General features: G+C 42.0%; 1 protein-coding gene across 12 annotated transcripts in view; it reads right to left on the reverse strand.

Moving 5' to 3' along the window:
* Positions 1-20,137, reverse strand: part of L3MBTL3 (L3MBTL histone methyl-lysine binding protein 3) — a 59,102-nt gene extending 38,965 nt beyond the window's left edge. Inside the window, exons 1-6 of one of the 12 annotated variants that reach the window (XM_083434867.1) lie at positions 19,944-20,137; positions 8,006-8,117; positions 2,818-2,929; positions 2,203-2,362; positions 1,809-1,941; positions 644-728 (exon numbers count right to left, since the gene is read on the reverse strand). In XM_083434867.1, coding sequence (XP_083290993.1) covers positions 644-728; positions 1,809-1,941; positions 2,203-2,362; positions 2,818-2,929; positions 8,006-8,107 — 592 coding nt within the window. In that variant the 5' untranslated portion in view covers positions 8,108-8,117; positions 19,944-20,137. Of the gene's footprint in view, positions 1-643; positions 729-1,808; positions 1,942-2,202; positions 2,363-2,817; positions 2,930-8,005; positions 8,118-14,716; positions 16,317-17,514; positions 18,136-18,258; positions 18,778-18,933; positions 19,366-19,440; positions 19,684-19,712; positions 19,846-19,943 lie in introns of those variants that run through there. The other 11 variants (XM_083434878.1, XM_083434874.1, XM_083434871.1 and 8 more) reach the window with 11 other exon arrangements.

The following is a 20,137-nucleotide window of genomic DNA, read 5'->3' on the forward strand; positions in this document are numbered from 1 at the left end:
ACACCAAGCAGGGCCTCACTTCTGGTTTTAAAATGCATGTTCTAAAGAACTATTTGAACAATTTCACATATGTGAGACACAGAAATGCTTGCCAGTATTCAAGCAATTCAATTATCTTAATCTCATTTATACTTCCACTTTAAAGCTCCCCCATGGAACAGTATAACAAAGCCAGAGCAGGAAGTTACTCAGCCAAGTAATAAAATGGAAGTACTTGAAAGGATGGTACTCTTCAATCTCTTACTTTACAAAATGCACAATATTTGTTGCATACAACGTCACAAATGGATTAAGATTTAGACTAGTGACTGAAAATGGGCCAACCCAGCTTTTTACAGAGAAACTAGAAATACACCAGCATTATTGTTATAGTAAAGGGCCAGTTTTTTCCAAAACATGATACATCATCTCAAATTTTTAGGTGTGCATCTAAGAGGTTTACATGCACACTGAAATACGTAGTTTACAAGCATGCATATCATACCAAGGACAAATTGTCAGTGAGCAGGAATTGCCTATGGTTCCATTATGAGTGCACACTCAGTGTCCAACATGGGTTTGCTAATGTAACACAGAAGAGGCCCTTTAGATGGCAGAAACTGATGAAAACCTTATACTGATATGGACTCGCATATCAACTTACTCTGTTTTAGAACTGCCATCTCTCTTTTCCTTTTCCGTGTGGCTCTCTGAGAGACTCTTAGTATCCTCCCTTCAGGTTTCTCCTCCTAAATTGCAAAATTAAAGTATACTTCACTGAAGTAACTTTGAAGCACACTGATTTTCGAAATACTTTTTTCAGGTTGCTCACTGCTGTTTTGTCATGTGTTCTCCAAGATATTACAGGGCAATCCTGTGAACATTTATTTGGAAGCAAGTGTATTCAGGTCAATGGGTCTGACTTCCTAATACGTGTGTTATATTAGAAGCTTATGAAATAAATGGAACAATAAGGCTTTAATAAGGTCCTGAAATGTGTGCTAGGGAGGCCCATGCATGGAATACAGTCTTTGTCTGACGTACCCAGGAAAGACACATCCATTTTGTGCCGCAAAAAGACCTGTCTCCACCATCCATAACTGGCCCACTTTTTCTTTTCTTTTTTTAAGCTGAATTTCTGTCTCAGAGTGCCAGTGGAGAGAACCTGTCTATTTTTATTCATTCTGCTCAACCTTAGAAATAATTGATAATATAGTGGTGATATAGTGACTAGCAATGCTTTCATCCCACTGCCTGGAATCACTATAATAAAGAAGCATGGAACAGCATGATAACTCAATATACATTTTTTGTTATTTTAAACGTAAGAACAACAATGATAAAACAAGGTAACATAATTATTGACCTTGGTGGAGCTAATATTGAATACCAACCTGCTATACCAGAAAGGCTAGTTATCCCCCACAGGATAACAGTCAGACACCAGTGTCCGTAAAAGTCTTTTGAGCATTCCTAAAAGCTCTGGGAGTGTGCAGCAGCTCAAATAAATGCCTAGAGTCTATGGAAGGAAATTTGCCTTTCTTTTCAGAACTCCCAGGCAACACTTGACCAACCTTAGGACACCAAAATATAAGGTTGGATCAGGCACAGCAGCCATAATCTCACCAGGACACTCACATATTTAAATGACTATTTAAATAGAAAAAAGCATTCCATTTACATTTTGCTAAACAATTCAAACACTCCAACCTTAAAAGCACAGAGTCATTTAAATGCATAAAGTTTTTGAATGACTGTAAATTGCCAAAGCTATATTTACAACCACAGATCAGTTTAACCTATAAACCTGTCAACTGGACCATACTAACCATTGCCTCATACTTCTTGACATTGTCTTCCATACATTCTCCTTTTGAGGGTGATTTGGTTTTTCTTTTTTGAGTGCCCTTGGAACAGTCCTCATCATTGACTTCCGATACATCTTTGTCCTCCCTTTGCTCTCTAGAATGAAAACAAAGTAACAGGAGCTATATTAATTGTCATTTTGAAGAATACATTTTCTAAAGTCAAGTTTGTCTATCTCTTAAAGTTGTTGTTGTTGTTTTTAAAAAAGGAGGAATTGCAAGCGCAAAAAAAATTATTTATAAACACTACAATTAATGCAAGCATACAATAAGCAGTCATTCACAATGTGGCAAGTTCTTTTAAACTGCAGCACTCTTTACACTAGTTATCACATTATTCACACATGCCAACTCTTACTTGTTTTTAATCTGATGTGCACATTTTTGGCTGCAAGATCTTTCTCCGGCTACAAAGTCCACTGTGGTTCCAGAATGAAAACAACGTTCACAGAAATGAGGCCCGTCAACCTTGCTCGCTTCCTTCAGTTTTTGTGGTATTTCTGTATTTTCTGAGAAGGCTATACAATGGAAAGCACAGCAAATGTTTTAGGCTGTAAATGGTGAAAACTAGCAGGCATATTTGTAAACCACACAAAGCAAAAGATGCCACTGAAGGATATAACTTACCCAAGACTTGCCAATAATTAAATATGCACATTCATTCATGCTACTTTGAAAAAGTGCTTCAGGCTTTTAGACAACTCTGTGCTAACATTTTACAAAAAACTTTACTGGTTTTTGCCTCTTCTTCAACAGCAGTCTAACTAGTACAGTAACAACTATCATTTCTACCAAGTGGTTTGCAGGTTTCAGAATTTAATTTGTTACAATATTAGCTATCTTTCAATATTCCAGAGCAGAAGCTAATATTAAAGAAAATGTCAGGAACAGCGTCATAGTAAAACTTTAAGAATACCACCATTTTGTTCTGAAGACAGAAATTTGTCTTATCATGATTTATCATGATTCTGACCTTCTTGAGCAGTTGGCACCATCCAGGTTGTGGTAGCTGTAGCCTTCTTAACACTTTCCATCTCTGTTTCATCGGTGATTACTTCTAGGGCACCAAACTCATTCACACGAAACTAATTTTAAAAACAGGTAAGAATTAGAGGGGGGGAATGTTGCTAGAAAGGTAAAGATCTATTGATGTTTAATCTATAATGGTTTGACACCTAATAGTTGACAGCCTCCATAATGCCTATTGACACCACTTGGTTAAAAAAGAGAGAAAAGTAAACAGACATTTCTACATTTTACCTCTGCAGGAGCTTCCTTCACATCCATGTTAATGTATATTAGCAGACACATGAAAAGTTGGGGATAGGACGATATCTGTGCCCATGGACCAAGACAGTAGCCTAAATTGCACACTGCTTGTCAGGTCTGTTGCCCAAATGAGGCTCCCAAGAGGCATTTCTAAGGGAAACTTTTCTAGGGAAAGTGAAATCCTGAAGTATTACAAGATCTTGAAACAGAGAAGCAATGAATGGAGGTTGAGAACATTTTTCACAGTTTGGATAATCCATAATCACAGATCACAGCCAAGCAAACAAATCCTAAAAAGTTATAGTCCACCACAAATCTTTTTTACTAGTTTGTTTGCCACAAAATCATGTTTGTTAATCATCTACAGGCTCAGTGACAGTCTAAAAGAAATAAAGTATTGAACTCTCTCTTGTTTACACGAGATTCACTGCCTAACACCCTGTCTTTGACATAAGCCAGAGCTTTCCAAACTGTGTGTCATGACAGGTTAGTGTGTCAGCTGCAGTGTGTAGGTGTGTCATGCAAACGCTCCCCACACTCCTTCAAGGGCTGGAAAGGGGTTAGTTTAACCTCTGGTTTGCTAGTAAAACTGAATTACTGTATCACAAAATGATGTAAAACTGAATTACCGTGTCACGAAATGATGAATGCCTAAAAAGTGTGTAACCAACATGAAAAGTTTGGAAACCTCTGACATATGCAAACAGGCAAGCGGCTATTTACATGCCTGATCACAATCTTTTAAAATATGAAGTACTTCACAAATCAGACCTTCAAAAGCAAAAACTATTGAACAGCAGTGAACACTATCAAATATGGAGAACTTACGGCTCTATTCTACTTTTTGGAAATTAATTTATAACCAAGCTATTTCCTGAGATATCACTGGTGGGCCATCAGCATTTGCTCAGTCTACAGAATCTCTTCTGCATGAGCTGGATTGGAGGCAAAACCTCAACCCTTTCCCCTTTTCAGTTGCTTACTTCATGTGTGTGCCCTCCATACAACCTGTTTATTAAGCATTCATCAATTTGTTTCTTGGGACAATGCTGGCTATTTAATGAGCATTATTTTTATTGGTTTATGGGGAGGTTAGATGATGATGTGTCAAAGCAGGTGTTATCTCACTTTCCAGTATGTTTTCCTGTCGCTTTCCTTATAGCAAAAAGTTCAGTATTTCGAGGAAGGTTTGCTGCCAAAAAACTGTGAAAAATGAATTTGTATGTGATACTATCTCATCCAAAGACAGTGGTATCCTCAGGCTCAGCAGCAGGAAATAGCTGAGGTACATCATACAGTGTAACATACACTGGGGATCAGAGGAGAGGCGTTTGAGGAGATCAACTGAGCAGCCAGTCTCTCTGTTTCCAGTTCCTACTATATACAGATAGGAAAACAGAAAAAGGGAAAAGAAAAATAGGTGCCAAGGGGGGGGGGGGGAGAATGCAGCCCACTAGTACCATCTAGTGGTCATTATAAACATGTATCATAATTCCATTAAATATATATCTGAGAATGAGCTTTCTTTGAGGACCCCAACTCCTTCCATGCAAACATGAGAAGAGAGGCAGTGACACCTTTGAAAGTTTGTCAGCCATCTACCACTTTTGCCAATGTTCAAATTTAGACAGCAAGCTCCTCTGAGGAGCCTGTTGTCTTTTACTAGGTAAAGCTCAATGCTCACTGATGATGACATCATCATCATCATCATTACCACCATCAATTTAAGATCACAGGAGCAAGAAATGGGGAAAGTGGACATATATACATAGTTTTATTTTTCACTTTTTCCTCATGAATGGTAAAATGGAAAACCTTTTCTTACATACTTATCACCTCAAATAGTGTCTAAATCATTTCTATAATTATACTTTTCTCTCCCAGCAACTCCTTGTTGGAAAAGGAACTCTGGGACCCACACTCAAGCAGATGCGCAAAGGGGGAAATGCCAGGGCCTCAAAATAGTGTGTGGTACTTCAGCTACTATCCCCCACGTTTCCTGAAAAGCAGGGTGTGTGTGTGCTGTGAAAATAAACCTGCTTTGTTTCAAATCACTTTTTCATGTTGCTGTTTATACCAATGAGGTACGAGGACCTCTTCACCCAATGACCATTATGTAATTTGTGCCAGCACATCAAGCTCTGCATGATGTGCTGTCATGTGTGTATGTGCAAGGGCTGCCTGAATGTAGTCACCTCAGGTTAACAGTGACTTCCTTTTCCTAATCAGATGGAAGCTTGTTTGAGGGAAAGAGCATCAAATGGGAATATTTGCTCGTTCCCTCCCTTTGCTGTAGGACAGAAGGTTGCAGCCGTTGATCACTCCCCCCGAGTCTTCCCTGTTTGGTTGTTTTTACTCCTCCCTCCCTCTCATTGCCTTCTCTTTTTTCCTCTGAATTTTTTCAAACAACTGTCCTCAGAACTCTCTCAATTTCATCCGACAAAAACTCTTCAGTCCCTTAAAAAACAAAAAAAGGGGTTGTGTTCAAGGATCCCAAAGGCTTTCATTTCATAATTTACTATTATAGCCCTAAGGAGGCATTTCTTTCCTTTTAACACATTTCCTTCATCCACCTTTCTCGAGCTAATCCTGAAAGCCAGTATGTGTTCTCAAGGTCAGCACTCAAGCAGTGCTAATAGATCACCATCACCAGTATAAGTAATTGATATTAATAAGGCTTTCCAAGAAAAGAAGCGGAATAACCGCAGGTGGTATAAAACCAGGTTTGAGTGGACCTTTGCCTCTTCCTGCAAGGCCATTAGGTCCTCCATCTGCTCTTTCCGGGCAACCCCCCCCCCCCCCCCGGTATATGTATTTTCAGGAGGATTAAAAAATTAATCCATTCACTTGTTTGGATGCAATGATAACATACTGGGCACACTTGTAATTTCCACTTTGAAAATATGGCACTTGAGAGGCACAAAAGCCTAAAATACTCCATATACTGCCTCTCCACCAGGAAGCAATTTTAAATTATTGCAGCTTGTCCAATTTGATAGAAGCACTTGAATCCAGAGGTGATGGTGATTGTGTGCACTCATCAGAGTGATTCAAAAAAGCAGAGTACTTCACATTTATATATGCTCTTCAGCTTAGAAGATATCAACTCTTCTAGTCCTCTACACAGCACACAGCAATTGTAAAGCACTGAAGTGTTTCTGATTTGAACACGCTGCTTAGCCTGCCAAATGGAAAAGTTCCAAACCTCGAAATCCTGCACTAGACTATGATTGTCTCACATGTGAAGATCCTTTTCCTCTCCCCCCCCCCACCATTTGTACATTTATTTAAAAATACAGACTTGAAAAGAAATCAGTGTAGAATGTTATACACAAATCTGAACAAGCCCACAAAACTTCAATTTGCTTGCAAACAATCTTCAAACTGGAAAAATGGGTCAAGGCAAAGTATAAAATTGCTTACTATAAATAGCACAACACTCAGCACTAAAAAATTTCTGGTCTTGTGTTAATTTTTTAGAAAAAAAACATTCAAAGGGCTTGCAATTCAGTGTAAAGATCTACCTACTGATAAGAAAATCTCTCTTGTGAAATGGTTTTCCTCTTCATTACTCTTCAATTGCAGCCAGAAACATATTTACACCTAGCTGCAAGGCTAGAATGGTTGGTGATGTGACCGTAAGGCCTTCTCAGTTGCCCTGTGTGTGCCTGAGTTCAATTACTTGAGTTATCAGAAGCAATCTGCTGTAGATCAAACTGCTGATCAATTATGATTCAAATCATATAGCTCTATCTTGAATTTCTTCAGGTGCCTCTCTCTTCAACGATTCTACTAAATATTTCCAGGGCAGACTCCAGAACATGGCAACATGGGCATTTCCTGCAGTCCTCAATGCCCTCTCCAATCTTTGAAAGGAGAACCTGAGAACATCAGAAACAGTTCTTGTGAATTCTCTGTTGGCACTCCCCATCTCTTTCAGGTGAAGGACAACTTCAGAGGGCTTTCAGAGAGCCAGAAAGAGGCATTTGAGAATAATACAACAGTACTGTACTGAAAATTGATTTGCTTTTCCCAGAACGTGGTTGCTATCTCCCATTGCTGCTGTTTGTGGACACTGGTCCATTATGATAAGGTACATACGGCTGGAAGCTAGGGTTTCTTCCTACTACCACTTGCCCCGAGAAGACGCCATACAAAGGTTCGCAGGATTATTACATTAAAGATCAAAGATGTACTGAAGAGCTAGCAAAGACTGAGAAACTGTTCATGGGGCACCTGTCCATCCTGCTGAGGGTATCTGCCATCGACATCATACCATATCATCTATATAAATACAATAATAATAACCTACTATAATGTCCTTTCGGACTCAGTATATGCACTGAGAATTAGGAGTCCTGTGCTTTGTTCATTATTGTGTTCCTCCTTTCAGAAAGCAAGGCTGCAGGGCTGTTATTTTGTCCCATGGCAATTGAGGACGGGACTGCCACAGTACTCTGTTTGCTATTTAACACAAACATATCATAAGAGGAAGATTTTGGACTGAATGAGGCCAAAGAAACTCAAATTCAGTCCAGTCAAGAGATAGGAACTGTTGGTGGATGGTTTGGTGAATGTATGAGGTGCTATTCAACTTATTCTGGCCAGGGTTGCCTTCCCACTAAAGGAGCAAGTCCACAGTTTGTGACTGCTGTTCAACATAGGCTATAATTTGGATGTCAAGTGCATTCGTGATATGAAACATCTTTTACCAGTAAAGGTTGGTAGGCCAGCTGTGGCATATCCTGGAGAGAGAGTTTTGACACACTTATCCATTCCCTGGTAACATCAAGACTTGCCCTTTATACAGCACTAAGTTGCATGTATATATGTCTCTGCATCTATGGTTACATTACGTATTTCAGAGCCTATTTAGGATTATAAAATATTACCTTCAGATCACTTCCAGGCAAGGTACCAATTCCGTCCTTCCAGTCCATTACACTAAATACATCAAAGTCTTGCCCGCTTCCACTAGAAGTTGGTTCATTCATGGTGCATATACTGTAAAATAAATAAGACAGGAGATATGAAAATGATATCTCTGAACCAACATACCCTTAATTGTCTGTATGCCTACATAAACAGAGATATGAAATTGTGGTGGTTTTTTTCTTTCTTTTGTGAATGGGGTGGGTGGGTGGGTAGGGAAAGAGGACACGAACCCCATCCTGAGGGACAGTCTTTCTATTTGTGTCTTTGTACTTTATGATACTTTTTAAAAAATTCTAACATTTTCATAAAAAATCTGATCCACTTCCACAAAATGTTATGTTTGATCCTCTTTCACACCATACATCACATGATTTTCAATCATCGTTTCATCTGCCCCACAATATTTATAACCTATTGTAAATATTGTCAAACTTCAAAGCTAATCAACACTTTTATTAAAACCAGCCAAAAATAACAAAATACCAAAATAGTTTCTGAGTTCACCAAAGGTCCTAATCAGGCTGGATATTAAGCAAGTTTTTTTGAGGGGGGGCAGGGGAGTGGATGGAAGAGAGACGTACAGTAGAAAACTGGACAAGATGGTGATGCCGCAAAGTCTAAATTTAGCCATAAATAAGAGGATGGAGGATAGGAAGAGATAGCAGATTTAATCGGATTAGGCTTTACTAGGTGCTGTGTAGATTTCAGGTCGCACCTAGGACTGCTGGGAAAATGAAAGAAATAATAGTTCCAATTTTTTAAAATATAAAATCCAGCAGTTGCCTGGATTTTAGCCTTAAGTGAAATACATCTGGCATAACACTTAAAATCTATATCTAACTTTGCTAATATCAAAACTGTCACATTTCTAGTTATCTGCATTCTCCACCTGTGTGTTTTGCTTAAAGCTGGAAACAAAGATGGATAACTACTGGGTTATATAGTTGACTGGAATTTAAAAGTCCTATGTAAAGCAGTTCATCCAAAAATGAGCCTCTTCTAGTTTACTTTAATGCTGTTTCAGAGAATTTCCCAACCCTCAAGCAGCAAGAAAGCACCTATGATAAAGCCATGGTGCTACTTATAATAATAATAAGAATTTATTATTTGTACCCCACCCATCTGGCTGGGTTTCCCAAGCCACGCTGGGCGGCTTCCAACAGAGATTAAAAATACTTGCCACTGTAATAATAATTTTAAGATGCTGTTGCTCGTGGACTTATAAAATAAGCACCAGTAACAGAGTAGAACACATGGGAAATGTTGGGCATTAGAGAAGAATTATCCAAAACCCAACCTAGAGTAGATGAAGATTATATTGTTCCTTCACATGAACTCTCCGGTCATACTCGAGTGTTCCTTCACTTGAACAACCATAATGTAAAAGTCAGAAACTCCTGGTGACAACAATTTCCATGATTTTGGAGGCTGGAAATTGTGCATCTAAATTGCGGAAGTTACAACAGCCAAAATCTGTAAACTCCCCACGCAAATAAACTCCCACCAAACAATGGGCCAGAAAGGACTCTCCCCACACTTCTAGTTGGATACATGAACTTTTTCCCTTTAGGGGAAAAATACTAGATCATGGAATGCTGTGTGCTTCATGGTGGTGAAGCTGAGGCTAAAATCCTATGCATGCTTTCTGGGAAGTAAGTCCCTCGGGTTACATAGGCTTCAGGTTACAGACTCCGCTAACCCAGAAATAGTGCTTCAGGTTAAGAACTTTGCTTCAGGATGAGAACAGAAATCGTGCTCCGTAGGTGCAGCAGCAGCGGGAGTCCCCATTAGCTAAAGTGGTCTTCAGGTTAAGAACAGGTTCAGGTTAAGAACGGACCTCCGGAACGAATTAACTTAACCCGAGGTACCACTGTAGATGCAATAGGACTTACTTTCAAGTCAACATATAAAGATACAAAATCTATTTATCCTCAAAAACAGATGATACAGTCGAAAAGACTAAGTTCAATAGAACTAGGTCCTATTTAAACCTAAAGGTAAAAAAGGTAAGCGAGCCCTGGACGGTTAAGTCCAGTCAAATTCAACTATGGGGTGCAGCACTCATCTTGCTTTCAGGCTGAGGGAGGTGGTGTTTGTCTGCAGACAGCTTTCCGGGTCATGTGGCCAGCATGAATAAACCACTTCTGGTGCAATGGAACACCGTAATGGAAGCAAGAGAGCATGGAAACACCATTTACCTTCCCACCGCAGCAGTACCTATTTATCTACTCACACTGGTATGCTTCCAAACTGCTAGGTTAGTAGGGGCTGGGACGAAGCAACAGGAGCTCACCCCATCATGCAGATTCAAACTGCCAACCTCATGTTCAGCAAGCTCAAGAGGATCGGTGGTTTAGACCACAGAGCCACCCGCATCCCTATTTAAACCTAAAGACTGCTAACATGGTTCTACTGCTTTTGGTAGATCTTACTCACTAATAACTTGAGCTAGACAACAACAACAACAACAACCCTTTACAATCTGCAATTACGTCTCTCAAAACAGTTAAAAGCAGAAATACCTATTATCAACAGATGTAACTGGTCTTCAACTTTCATTCAATATAGTAGAAATGATGTTATCCTTATGGCCTTTTCTCTTGTTCTCAGCCTGTTTGCTTCTCTCTCTTTTTCTCCTCCCTTCCACATACACACTCACATTTATGTTAGTTTTTAGACTTTGTATGGCTGAAGGAAAGGGGCTATTCAAGACTACTTGTTCCTATGCTAAATAATCACCATCTTCAGCACTGCAGTGCCACTTATCCAGCTTTTCTTTAGAAAGGCAGGAGAGAAACAACAACATAGCTAACCTGTTGCACCAAAGCTTTTACACTCCCCAAGTAGTTATCACCACCACACAGCCCAAATATCTGTGATTAGAACTTGTAAGACTATCCCACAATGGCTAAAATGGCATAGAAAACACTTTGAAATGATTGCCTGGACAAGCTCTTATAGTTATGACTCATGATCAGTGTAGTAAGTCGATCTGAAAAATATCTAGCAGCTATTTGCTGAGGGGAAAAAAACTATTCTATCTTTATTTTTGCTTTTTTATATGCCCTAGAATTCTCAAATTCTGGGCCTAGGTTTTTCTGACAGACAAGGCAGAAGAATGAACCATCCTCTTTCACAATGAATATTAACTTTGATTAAGCATGTACCAAAGCTCAATACATATTGGATACACATCCAACCCCCAGTTATGCTCTTTTATTGAACTGTATTTGCCGTTATAAAGTGCAGTACAGTATATTTTTCTGCCATGTGCATTATATATAATTGGCAATAATTTTAACATAAACTGAAAATTCCAGGCTTCCAAAACCAGATAAAATGCTTTAAGTATCTATAAGCAGGCAAAATAACCTCTGAAACCATTGAAGCCTGCTTGCATAGTGAAGGAGGCAAATTCTGAAAAGAACTTTAACTAAACAGCATTCTCTTATAGAAAACAGAATCTACCTCTGTTGATATCAGCTCAAACGGTACCTCTTAATATGTGAGTTTATAATGCAGAGAGATAGCAAATTCTAGAAACACAGCCAAATACAGTGGTACCTCGGGTTACATACGCTTCAGGTTACAGACTCCGCTAACCCAGAAATAGTGCTTCAGGTTAAGAACTTTGCTTCAGGTTGAGAACAGAAATCATGCTCTGGCGGCGAGGCAGCGGCAGGAGGCCCCATTAGCTAAAGTGGTGCTTCAGGTTAAGAACAGTTTCAGGTTAAGTACAGACCTCCGGAACGAATTAAGTACTTAACCCGAGGTACCACTGTACTAGACAAATAACCATAATCATAATGCAGTCTGTACGACAGGAATAACTTCGGTTGAACTCAGACCCAGCTGGTTGAATTGAAGTCCAATTAATTTCCATGGACATCGAGTCATGAACAACTCAGCTCCTCAATTTAAATGGAAACGGAGTTCAACTTAGTCTGGATATGACTCTTGTTTTACACTTGTAAGTAACTTGGAAAGAATACTACTATATAGTGTTACCCATGTTGAGTAGCTTTGTGAAACAATGTTGTGTGTCAGCTTCCCTCTTCTGTGCATTTTAATAACTTCTATTGAAAGGATCATAAAATGCGAAGAGGTTTAAAATTAATGCAATAAATGTGTTTGCGCTTCTTTAGAAAGCCTGCTGTCTAAGGGATTATTCACATTTCCTCTTGTCCTGTTGCTTCCACCCCAGAGAAAACTGCTCTTTAGTGCTCAGCAAATCAGGTTTTCTCTGGATTGACATGCACTCCGATTTAGCTTTAAAAAAAGGTGTTTCCCTAGGAAAGGAGAGGAGCAAGGGGGAATCCGTTCGAACCCATGCTTGAAAATTCCAGGTCAAGCAGAAAACCACTCAGATCCGTACTCTCTAAGCATGAGACAAATAGTTGTGTGGATGAGTCCCAAAAGCAATTATGACTCTCTTCTTACAGTATCTGGTGGCCTCTTCTACACCAATGGCAACTCTTTGTGTTAAAACAAAAATCAGAGCGAAGCAATAACAACCAACAAAAGTGTCAGAAAATAGCGAGCAAACTCTTGTGCTCCCCAGAAGTCTTGTTCAGGCTGGATGTTAAGTGATGTCATTTGCTAATTAATGCAGATTAATGTAGACATCATCAAAAGCTGTTTGCGTTCATTTCACTGCAATGTTTTAACGGTTTGTTTGGCTTATTTTTAATTTTTTTAAGCCTCCTGAAACTTTGGGAGAAGTAATAACTTTCCCTTTTCACAGCACGTAAACTGAAAACATTTGAACCATATACATTCTTATCTGAAAGTAACAGACAGGGCTCTACTTCTCCCTGCATCAATTTCTAATATATGGTTATTTAAATGTGCTAGAGGTAGAATGAAGGATACTTGGTACAGACAAAGCACATGACAGCTGATCCTTTTTTAAAAAATTAACCCATTGTCACAGAAATAATTGCCTTTACGTGTATCTTCTCTTGGAGCCCATTATATTTGACACACAAAAAAACCACCTTCATTTTTAAATGGACTTGAATACAGAAAAGATTAAAGAACTTGGAGATTCAGATCTAAACATTCTTCTGCAAAGGTAGTAAGACTAACCAATGAAAGAAGTATCTATAAATAGCAAATGTCATAAAAATTATAAAAAAGACTGTAGAAACTAGAGATTTAACTGTATGCTGCAGTTGCAATCTTAGACTCAGATGTGTGTGCTGGGCCCAGTTTACATGTAAGACTGCATCTGCACAGTGAGTTTGCAATAAACTGTTATTAAGCCTTAGATGACACACCAGTTAGGAAGCTAGATAAGAACTTTATTGTCTCTGTTAAACAATAACAGAACAGCAACTGGTGGATCCTGATTCCACCACTATACCACGTGCCACCTAGTGACTAAACTATATAATGACATTATCCACATTAAAGCCAGAGCCTTTCTTAACATACTGTATTTTCCCGTGTATAAGACGCCCGCCCCCTTGTATAAGATGCCCCCTACTTTTGGGGACCCCAAATTAAGTAAATGGGGGAAGATGGCCCAGAGTTGTTGAGCTTTTTGGGGGAGGATTGCCAAAGTTGTTGAACAACCACCAATACGTCACAAAATTGTTGCACCAGCAGCCAATCCTAAGCAGCCCTTGCAGCAGCCGCCTTCAACCACCCAATCGCCACTGACAAGCTCCTGCTCACAGCTGCAACCAATCGCCCGTCCCGCATATGCACTATCCTTGTATAACACGCCCTACACCCCCGATTTATAACCTTATTTTAGAGTAAAAAACCCTTTTCTTATACATGGGAAAGTATGGTAATTTCCCCAAAAAATTCACTTTAAAGTATTCTATGTTTAGCAATACAGTGGTACCTCTGGTTAAGAACTTAATTCATTCTGGAGGTCTGTTCTTAACCTGAAACTGTTCTTAACCTGAAGCACCACTTTAGCTAATGGGGCCTCCCGCTGCCGCTGTGCCGCCGGAGCATGATTTCTGTTCTCATCCTGAAGCAAAGTTCTTAACCCGAGGTACTATTTCTGGGTTAGCAGACTCTGTAACCTGAAGGATCTGTAACCTGAAGCGTCTGCAACCCAAGGTATCACTGTACCTTAAAGAAATACAGTAATAAAATCTCATAAAAGTATAAGAAGACAAACTGCAAACATATTCAGAATGCTGGTTGAACACAAATCAGCAACAATCACAAGTCTGACTGGGGAGGGAAGGTTTTCAGTATTTGCCGAAAGCCCAGAATATCCATTATAACTCAGCAGAAAATTACTTTCAAGTAAGTCTGAAAATGTCATAGCTTAGTTTAAGAGCAGTTGCTTTGTATCCCTACGTAGAACTAGGCATTGCTGGCATCCCTAAGCAGAGCTAGGGTATCACCCCATCCTGAAACACTGGAAAACCTCTGCCGATCTGTATGGGCAATACTGAGCTAAATGGACCAACGGTCTATCTCAATACAAGGTAGCATCCTATGCAGAGTCCTGCTGCGCATATATCCAATTGTTTTGAGCATGCATAGCCAACAAGGAGAGCTAGCTGTTTCAACTAAGGAAAATGCAGGTTGCCCCACTTTATTTTGGTGCTGTTCTGGACTTAACACTTACAAAACTCCCACCCCCATCCCTACCATGGATGTCATTCTTTTTTCACAGTGCCCACATGCCTCAGGCTTACGTTAACTAAGCAAGATGCTGCCCTATGATGTGCAAGGAAGTCTTCCTTCAAGGTCCCTTTAATTTCCACCTTTTGGTAAAGCCAAAATACCCCTGGAGCAAAGAAAGGGGCGTGGGAGAAGGGCAGATTCACTCATGCAATAACTAAATCAGAAGTAGATTTATATAGAAACATATTTTTCTAATGCTTACAGTTGTGACAGGAAATGTTTCCCACTCTGAGGAAAAAGTTGAACACAGATTTCTACTGTAGTAATGCTGCTGCAAATAGTTTTTCAGTGCAGGCCAACTTAACATGCAAACAACTTCAACTCAGCATTGAAAACACAGGAAACCAGACAGTCCCTCAAGCGATGGCTAGAAGCCCTCAAGGAGTTACTTCAGCTAGGTAGTGTGTCACTGCAACCTTGTAATAATTAACTTTATACCAAGCTTTATCAAGACTGAAACAATAAATTTGGGGGGGGGGGTGTCAATGCAAGTTTTAACAATTCTTTGCCACTGGATCACGATTAGTTTCTGCACTTGGCATTCAGTTCCAGCCTGTTCTTTCTTCCTGCCAAATCCAATGGAGTACCCAATGGAAAGCACTTACATTTTTGTATAATTTTAACCAGATTGTTTTGTTTTGAAACATCTCATTTCCTGAATTATTGCACTGCTCACAGACTTGCTCTTCAGCTGATTACCTTGTTCCTGAAGGATTAAATGAGAAAGTGTATTGCTTATGCTTTCCGTGTTCATTAATCACTATATTTTGTACTCTCTCTATTCTAACAACCTGTCTTCATAATTTCAGACAGGTGAAGTGTTAATGGAAATAAACTCATACTATCAGTCAGAAAACTTGTTTTGTCAACATACATCAGGAGAAGCCTGCCCAATTAAACTCAGTAACAGCTTAAGTGCCAGACCCTTACAGCATAATAAACACCAAACTGTACTCAAACAATTCCCTTTTCCGAAAAATGATCGGAATGTCAAATGTACAGTTATAAAAGTGATTAAATAAAGCTGACTTCAAAATGACAGCTGTGCTATAAACACCAACTAAGTACAGCTCTAAACTTCCCAAGAGATATGTCACAAGAGGTGAAAAAGCTATCTTAATGTCATTTGTTTGATTCATTTAACAGTATACAGCAGAAAGGAAGTGAAGATACAATCATGCAGTCCCCTACCAGGAAAAACCAATACTTCCAGCACCACCAAAAGCTAAAATGAACTAGGATGTATCCAATAGAACACAAGGGAAAGATAACCCCACTATATCTACTATATGGGTTATTTATTTATTTTAAGAAACAGTGCCACAGAGTTGAGGTGGCAAACTCCCTTTTATCACTATCCAGGAATGCAGCCAAACTGAAACAAGATACTCCACCTTGAATTTGGCTACACAAACATTAACAGCATATGAAGCATGCACACCTTTCCATATACATTTCTCTTTCCCCCAACCCCTCAAAATATTTACAGAAGCAGAGATCCTACTCCTTATGCAATCACAAACAAAATTTTGACTAAAATAGTTAGCTCAGAAAAACAAAGATAGACTTAGGAGGTGAGTCAAGGGAACAGGTATTTTTTATCAAAATTGGCCAGCATGCAGGGCATCTTTGAATGCTGTACATGAGAAAAGTGTTCAAAGACCTTCCTTGTCTGCTGCTCATACATTTTGTTGGGGTGGGAAGTTCCAATATCTTTAGGGGTACCTGGATGTGTGGCTCTTCTTTGTCATAAAGATATGTGAATCTTTATATAAAGCTATGAACTTAGCCTTAGGTTAGTCTAGGAGCAAGTGCAAGCTCGTGGTTTGTTTTCTACAAGCCATCCAACATGTGAGGGAGGCTTCCCAACCTTCCATATCCACACATCTGAAACATACCCCTGTACATTCTAGCCTCCTAAATGAATTTTAAGACTAAAAGTGGTATGCTTCTAGCAACCAACAATTCCTCCATCAGAAGAAACTTGAATAACATATAGCAGATGCCTGCAAAGAACATCCTACAGTTATCATAAAACTATTCATTGAAAAAAACCTCATTTTTATTTAATTATAGCCAAAGGCGATCTGAAATTGTCCTGTATCAATAGAAATGCACTAGACAGGAAAGTGAAATTGACTGATCTAACACTTTTAGGAAACCGATGTGAAAAGAGGGGGGAGAAATGAATACACTCATCTTCACAACTATCAGATGTGTTTATTATGTTCGGTGTTGAGTATTCAAAATGAAAGAGTTTAGTCTCATAATAATCCTAAGAAACATTCTTCATTATATATCTATATTTCACATAGATCAGAAAACACTGTAATAACTGAAATGGTATGGAAGGGGGAAGCAGCAAAAAAACCGTATCTTCAAACCATTCCTTTGGAATATACCTCGCCAATTCCTGAACTCTGAAGTGCAATCACGGCAAAACTTGGAGGCCAGAATTTGAACTTTCATCCCCAGGGTGGATACCTCCGTTCCACCAGTAGGGGTCCCTCCTTGGCCAGTTTTGGAATAGCGTATTTTGCTGCACTTGAAACTTTTCTGGAGAACACTGTGATCACTCAGGATACTACATATTCTCTCGCTCCCCCCGCCCTCCTAAAATTAAGAAGAGCGGCGGAAGGGGTCGAAGAGAGGCGCGGGTCCTTCACATGCAACTTCCCGGCGCAACGAAGCCACTGTAACAAAAACTACCAAATTCAAGCTACGCTTCAAGCTACAAAACAGGGTTCCCTCCCCCAGCCCCCTGCCCAGGTTCTCCGTTCGCCTCCTTTGGTAAAAGAGCAGAAAGTACCGCGAGCCAGCTTTCCGAGGGGGCTCCTGAAATAACCTCGACGCCTCCACTTTCTCTGAAAGGAAATGCCCAAGGGGAGGGCGGCGAGGCCGTTGCACGGCGAGCAAAAGGTGTATAAGCGTGTGGGAAGGAAAAGAAATAAAGAGAAAGAGAGAGAGACCGGGTGCCCCGGCTGAGGAAGTTGCATAATAAGAGAAAGGCACTGCTCTTTGTTTGTTAATCGGGTCCCGTTTTTTCCTTGCGGAGCCTGCGACGGAAAGCGGGAAGGGGAGGTTGCCTAAAACAAACTCGAGACATTTTTTTGTTTTTTACCCTTCTCTTCCCGCACTCCCCACTTTCAGGAAGGGCCGGGACTGTTCTCTCTTCCGAGGGGAGAAGAAACGGTTCTGGGTTCTTTCCCTCTCTGGCTTAGTTCTCTTTCCCGAGCTCGTAAGAGAGAAATCACCCTCCTTGAGGAGAAGGCGTCTCCTTTCTCTCTCTCCGCTTCTGGTCTCCTCAGCCCGGCCCCCTTTCACCCACCCTTAGCCAGGCGCTTCTGAGAAGGTCCCCTTTGGAGTTGGCTCGGCCCTTTCAAAGTTTTCTCCTCACCCACTTCCTCCTTCTGCTGTGCGCGTGTGAGAATAAAAGGGGAGGGGGCTCCGGGAGAACACCCCCACCCACCCACGCACCTCCTGTTATCTTCCACAGCAACATACCACAGAGCAGGCTTGAGTCCCGTCCCCCCCTCCACACACACTTACGGACCCTCAGTTATGGGGAGCCCGGGCCGAGCGCCTTCCCATCTCCCCCACGAAGAGCTAGGAACAAGTGTGTCAGTTTGCAGCTCATCATGGGTAAAGGGCTACTACAGGAAGCGGGGAATATATAGGCAAGCGGGCGGCGTTGTTGCAGAGTATTAGCAACCCGGGTGTGCTGCTAGCTTGGCTTAATTCACACGAGCCACGTTCATGTGATGCAAACACACCTCTCCCACCCTCACTCACACGCGCGCGCGCAAAAGAGAGAAAAAATCCCCGCATCTCCCACGGGGGTTTATTTGCTGCCCCCAATTCCTATGTTTACACTTAAGTGAGAAGACATGCACGGGGAGCAAGAGTTCCCCCCACCCCTTCCACACACGCTCCCTCCCACTCCTAACTGCGAGGAGCGTCTCTGCTGCGCGTGTGGTGTGTGCGTGCGTGTGCAAAGTTTGCCCAAAATGGCGGAATTGGGGAGCTCAGTATTATATTTCTATATATCGGCACACACATGCACACGCCGCCGCCGCGCGCTCGCGCCCGCCACAAAGTCCAGAAGCTGCAAAGGGGAGACAAGAAGGAGGAGAAGCAGTATTAATAATAATAATAATAATAATAATAATAATAATAATAATAATAATAATAATAATCCTTTGACGAAAAAGAAGGGGGGGAAACACACCCTCAGAAGCTGCCCGTGCGCGCTGATCCGAGCAGGCCTCCCCCCCCCTTCCCTTCTCCAGGAGGGGAGACACGACACACGTTACACATGCAACCGGTATATCCCGCTGCAGCCAAATCTGGGTGGGAAAAGTCCGTCCCTCCTCCTCCCCGCGCGCTTCCAGCCTCCATCCCTCCCTCGGCTGAGGGAACCCCGTAAACAAAAACGGAGCGAGCGAGCGGCTGCGGCGGCCCCTCCGCAACCCGCACCCCTCTCTCCCCCCAATCCCTGTCGCGGCGGCGGCGGCGGCGGCGCCGTCCCCCTTCCCTAGACACTCCCGGGGAAGTGTCAAAAAACCCGGGCCGGCTCCCCAGTGGCGGGGCGGCAGGACGCCGCAGAACCGCCGCCGCCGCCCCCCCCTCTCCCCGCCGGTCTCCGCCCGCCAAGACGTGCGGGGCTGCGAAATGCCCTCCTCATTTCCACGGCCGCTCCAGCCTCCACCTCCTCCCTTTTCTCCCCACAATTTACCCGTCATATGTTGGGGAAGAAGCGAGCGGGGTGGGGGGCGCGGACGCCGAAGGCACCTCTCTCGCGCTCTCCCTCGCCCACTCTTTTGTTCCTCTTTCACTCTCACGCACTTAGGGGCTTTTTTAGGGAAGGAACCCCCCCGTGGCCGACCCACACTCCCCGGCCACTTCGCAGGCGCCGGGCCACTTTCCCCCACCACCTCGGGTCCCATCCCCTGGGCGAGAGGCTGTGCTGGAACTCTTCCCTCTGCGCGCCCGACCCCCCCCCCGCACCTTTATGGAGAAAATTCTCTTCTATTTCTCTCTCTCCCCCCCCCCCCGCCGCGCGCGCGCTCCTCCTCCCGGTTCATAAGGGAGGCAGAGGAGGTGCGCTTGCTTCCCTTTATCTCTCTCTCTCTTAACTTTCATCCTCAGCCAAAGGGAGGCAATGGAAAGGCAACCCCTCGGCGTTGTGCATTGCAGTTAATAGGTTAGCAATCAGGTCGGAACCAGGCGCTTCCTTACCCCCCCAAATTCTCTCTCTCTCTCTATTTTTTTTTCTCCGTCTCTCGAGGAGTCCTGACAAATATGGTCCAGGGCTGCGGGCACAAGTGAGCATGCGCCCGTAGAGTCAGGGCCGGGGAAAGGGGAAACTGCTGCTGCTGCTGCCGCCGCCGCCGCCGCCGCCGCCGGGGTGCCTGCTCTTCCTTCGCTGCTGT

Source organism: Podarcis tiliguerta (assembly GCF_965153285.1).
Source record: "Podarcis tiliguerta genome assembly, chromosome: 3".
In the NCBI taxonomy this organism is placed as follows: domain Eukaryota; kingdom Metazoa; phylum Chordata; class Lepidosauria; order Squamata; family Lacertidae; genus Podarcis; species Podarcis tiliguerta.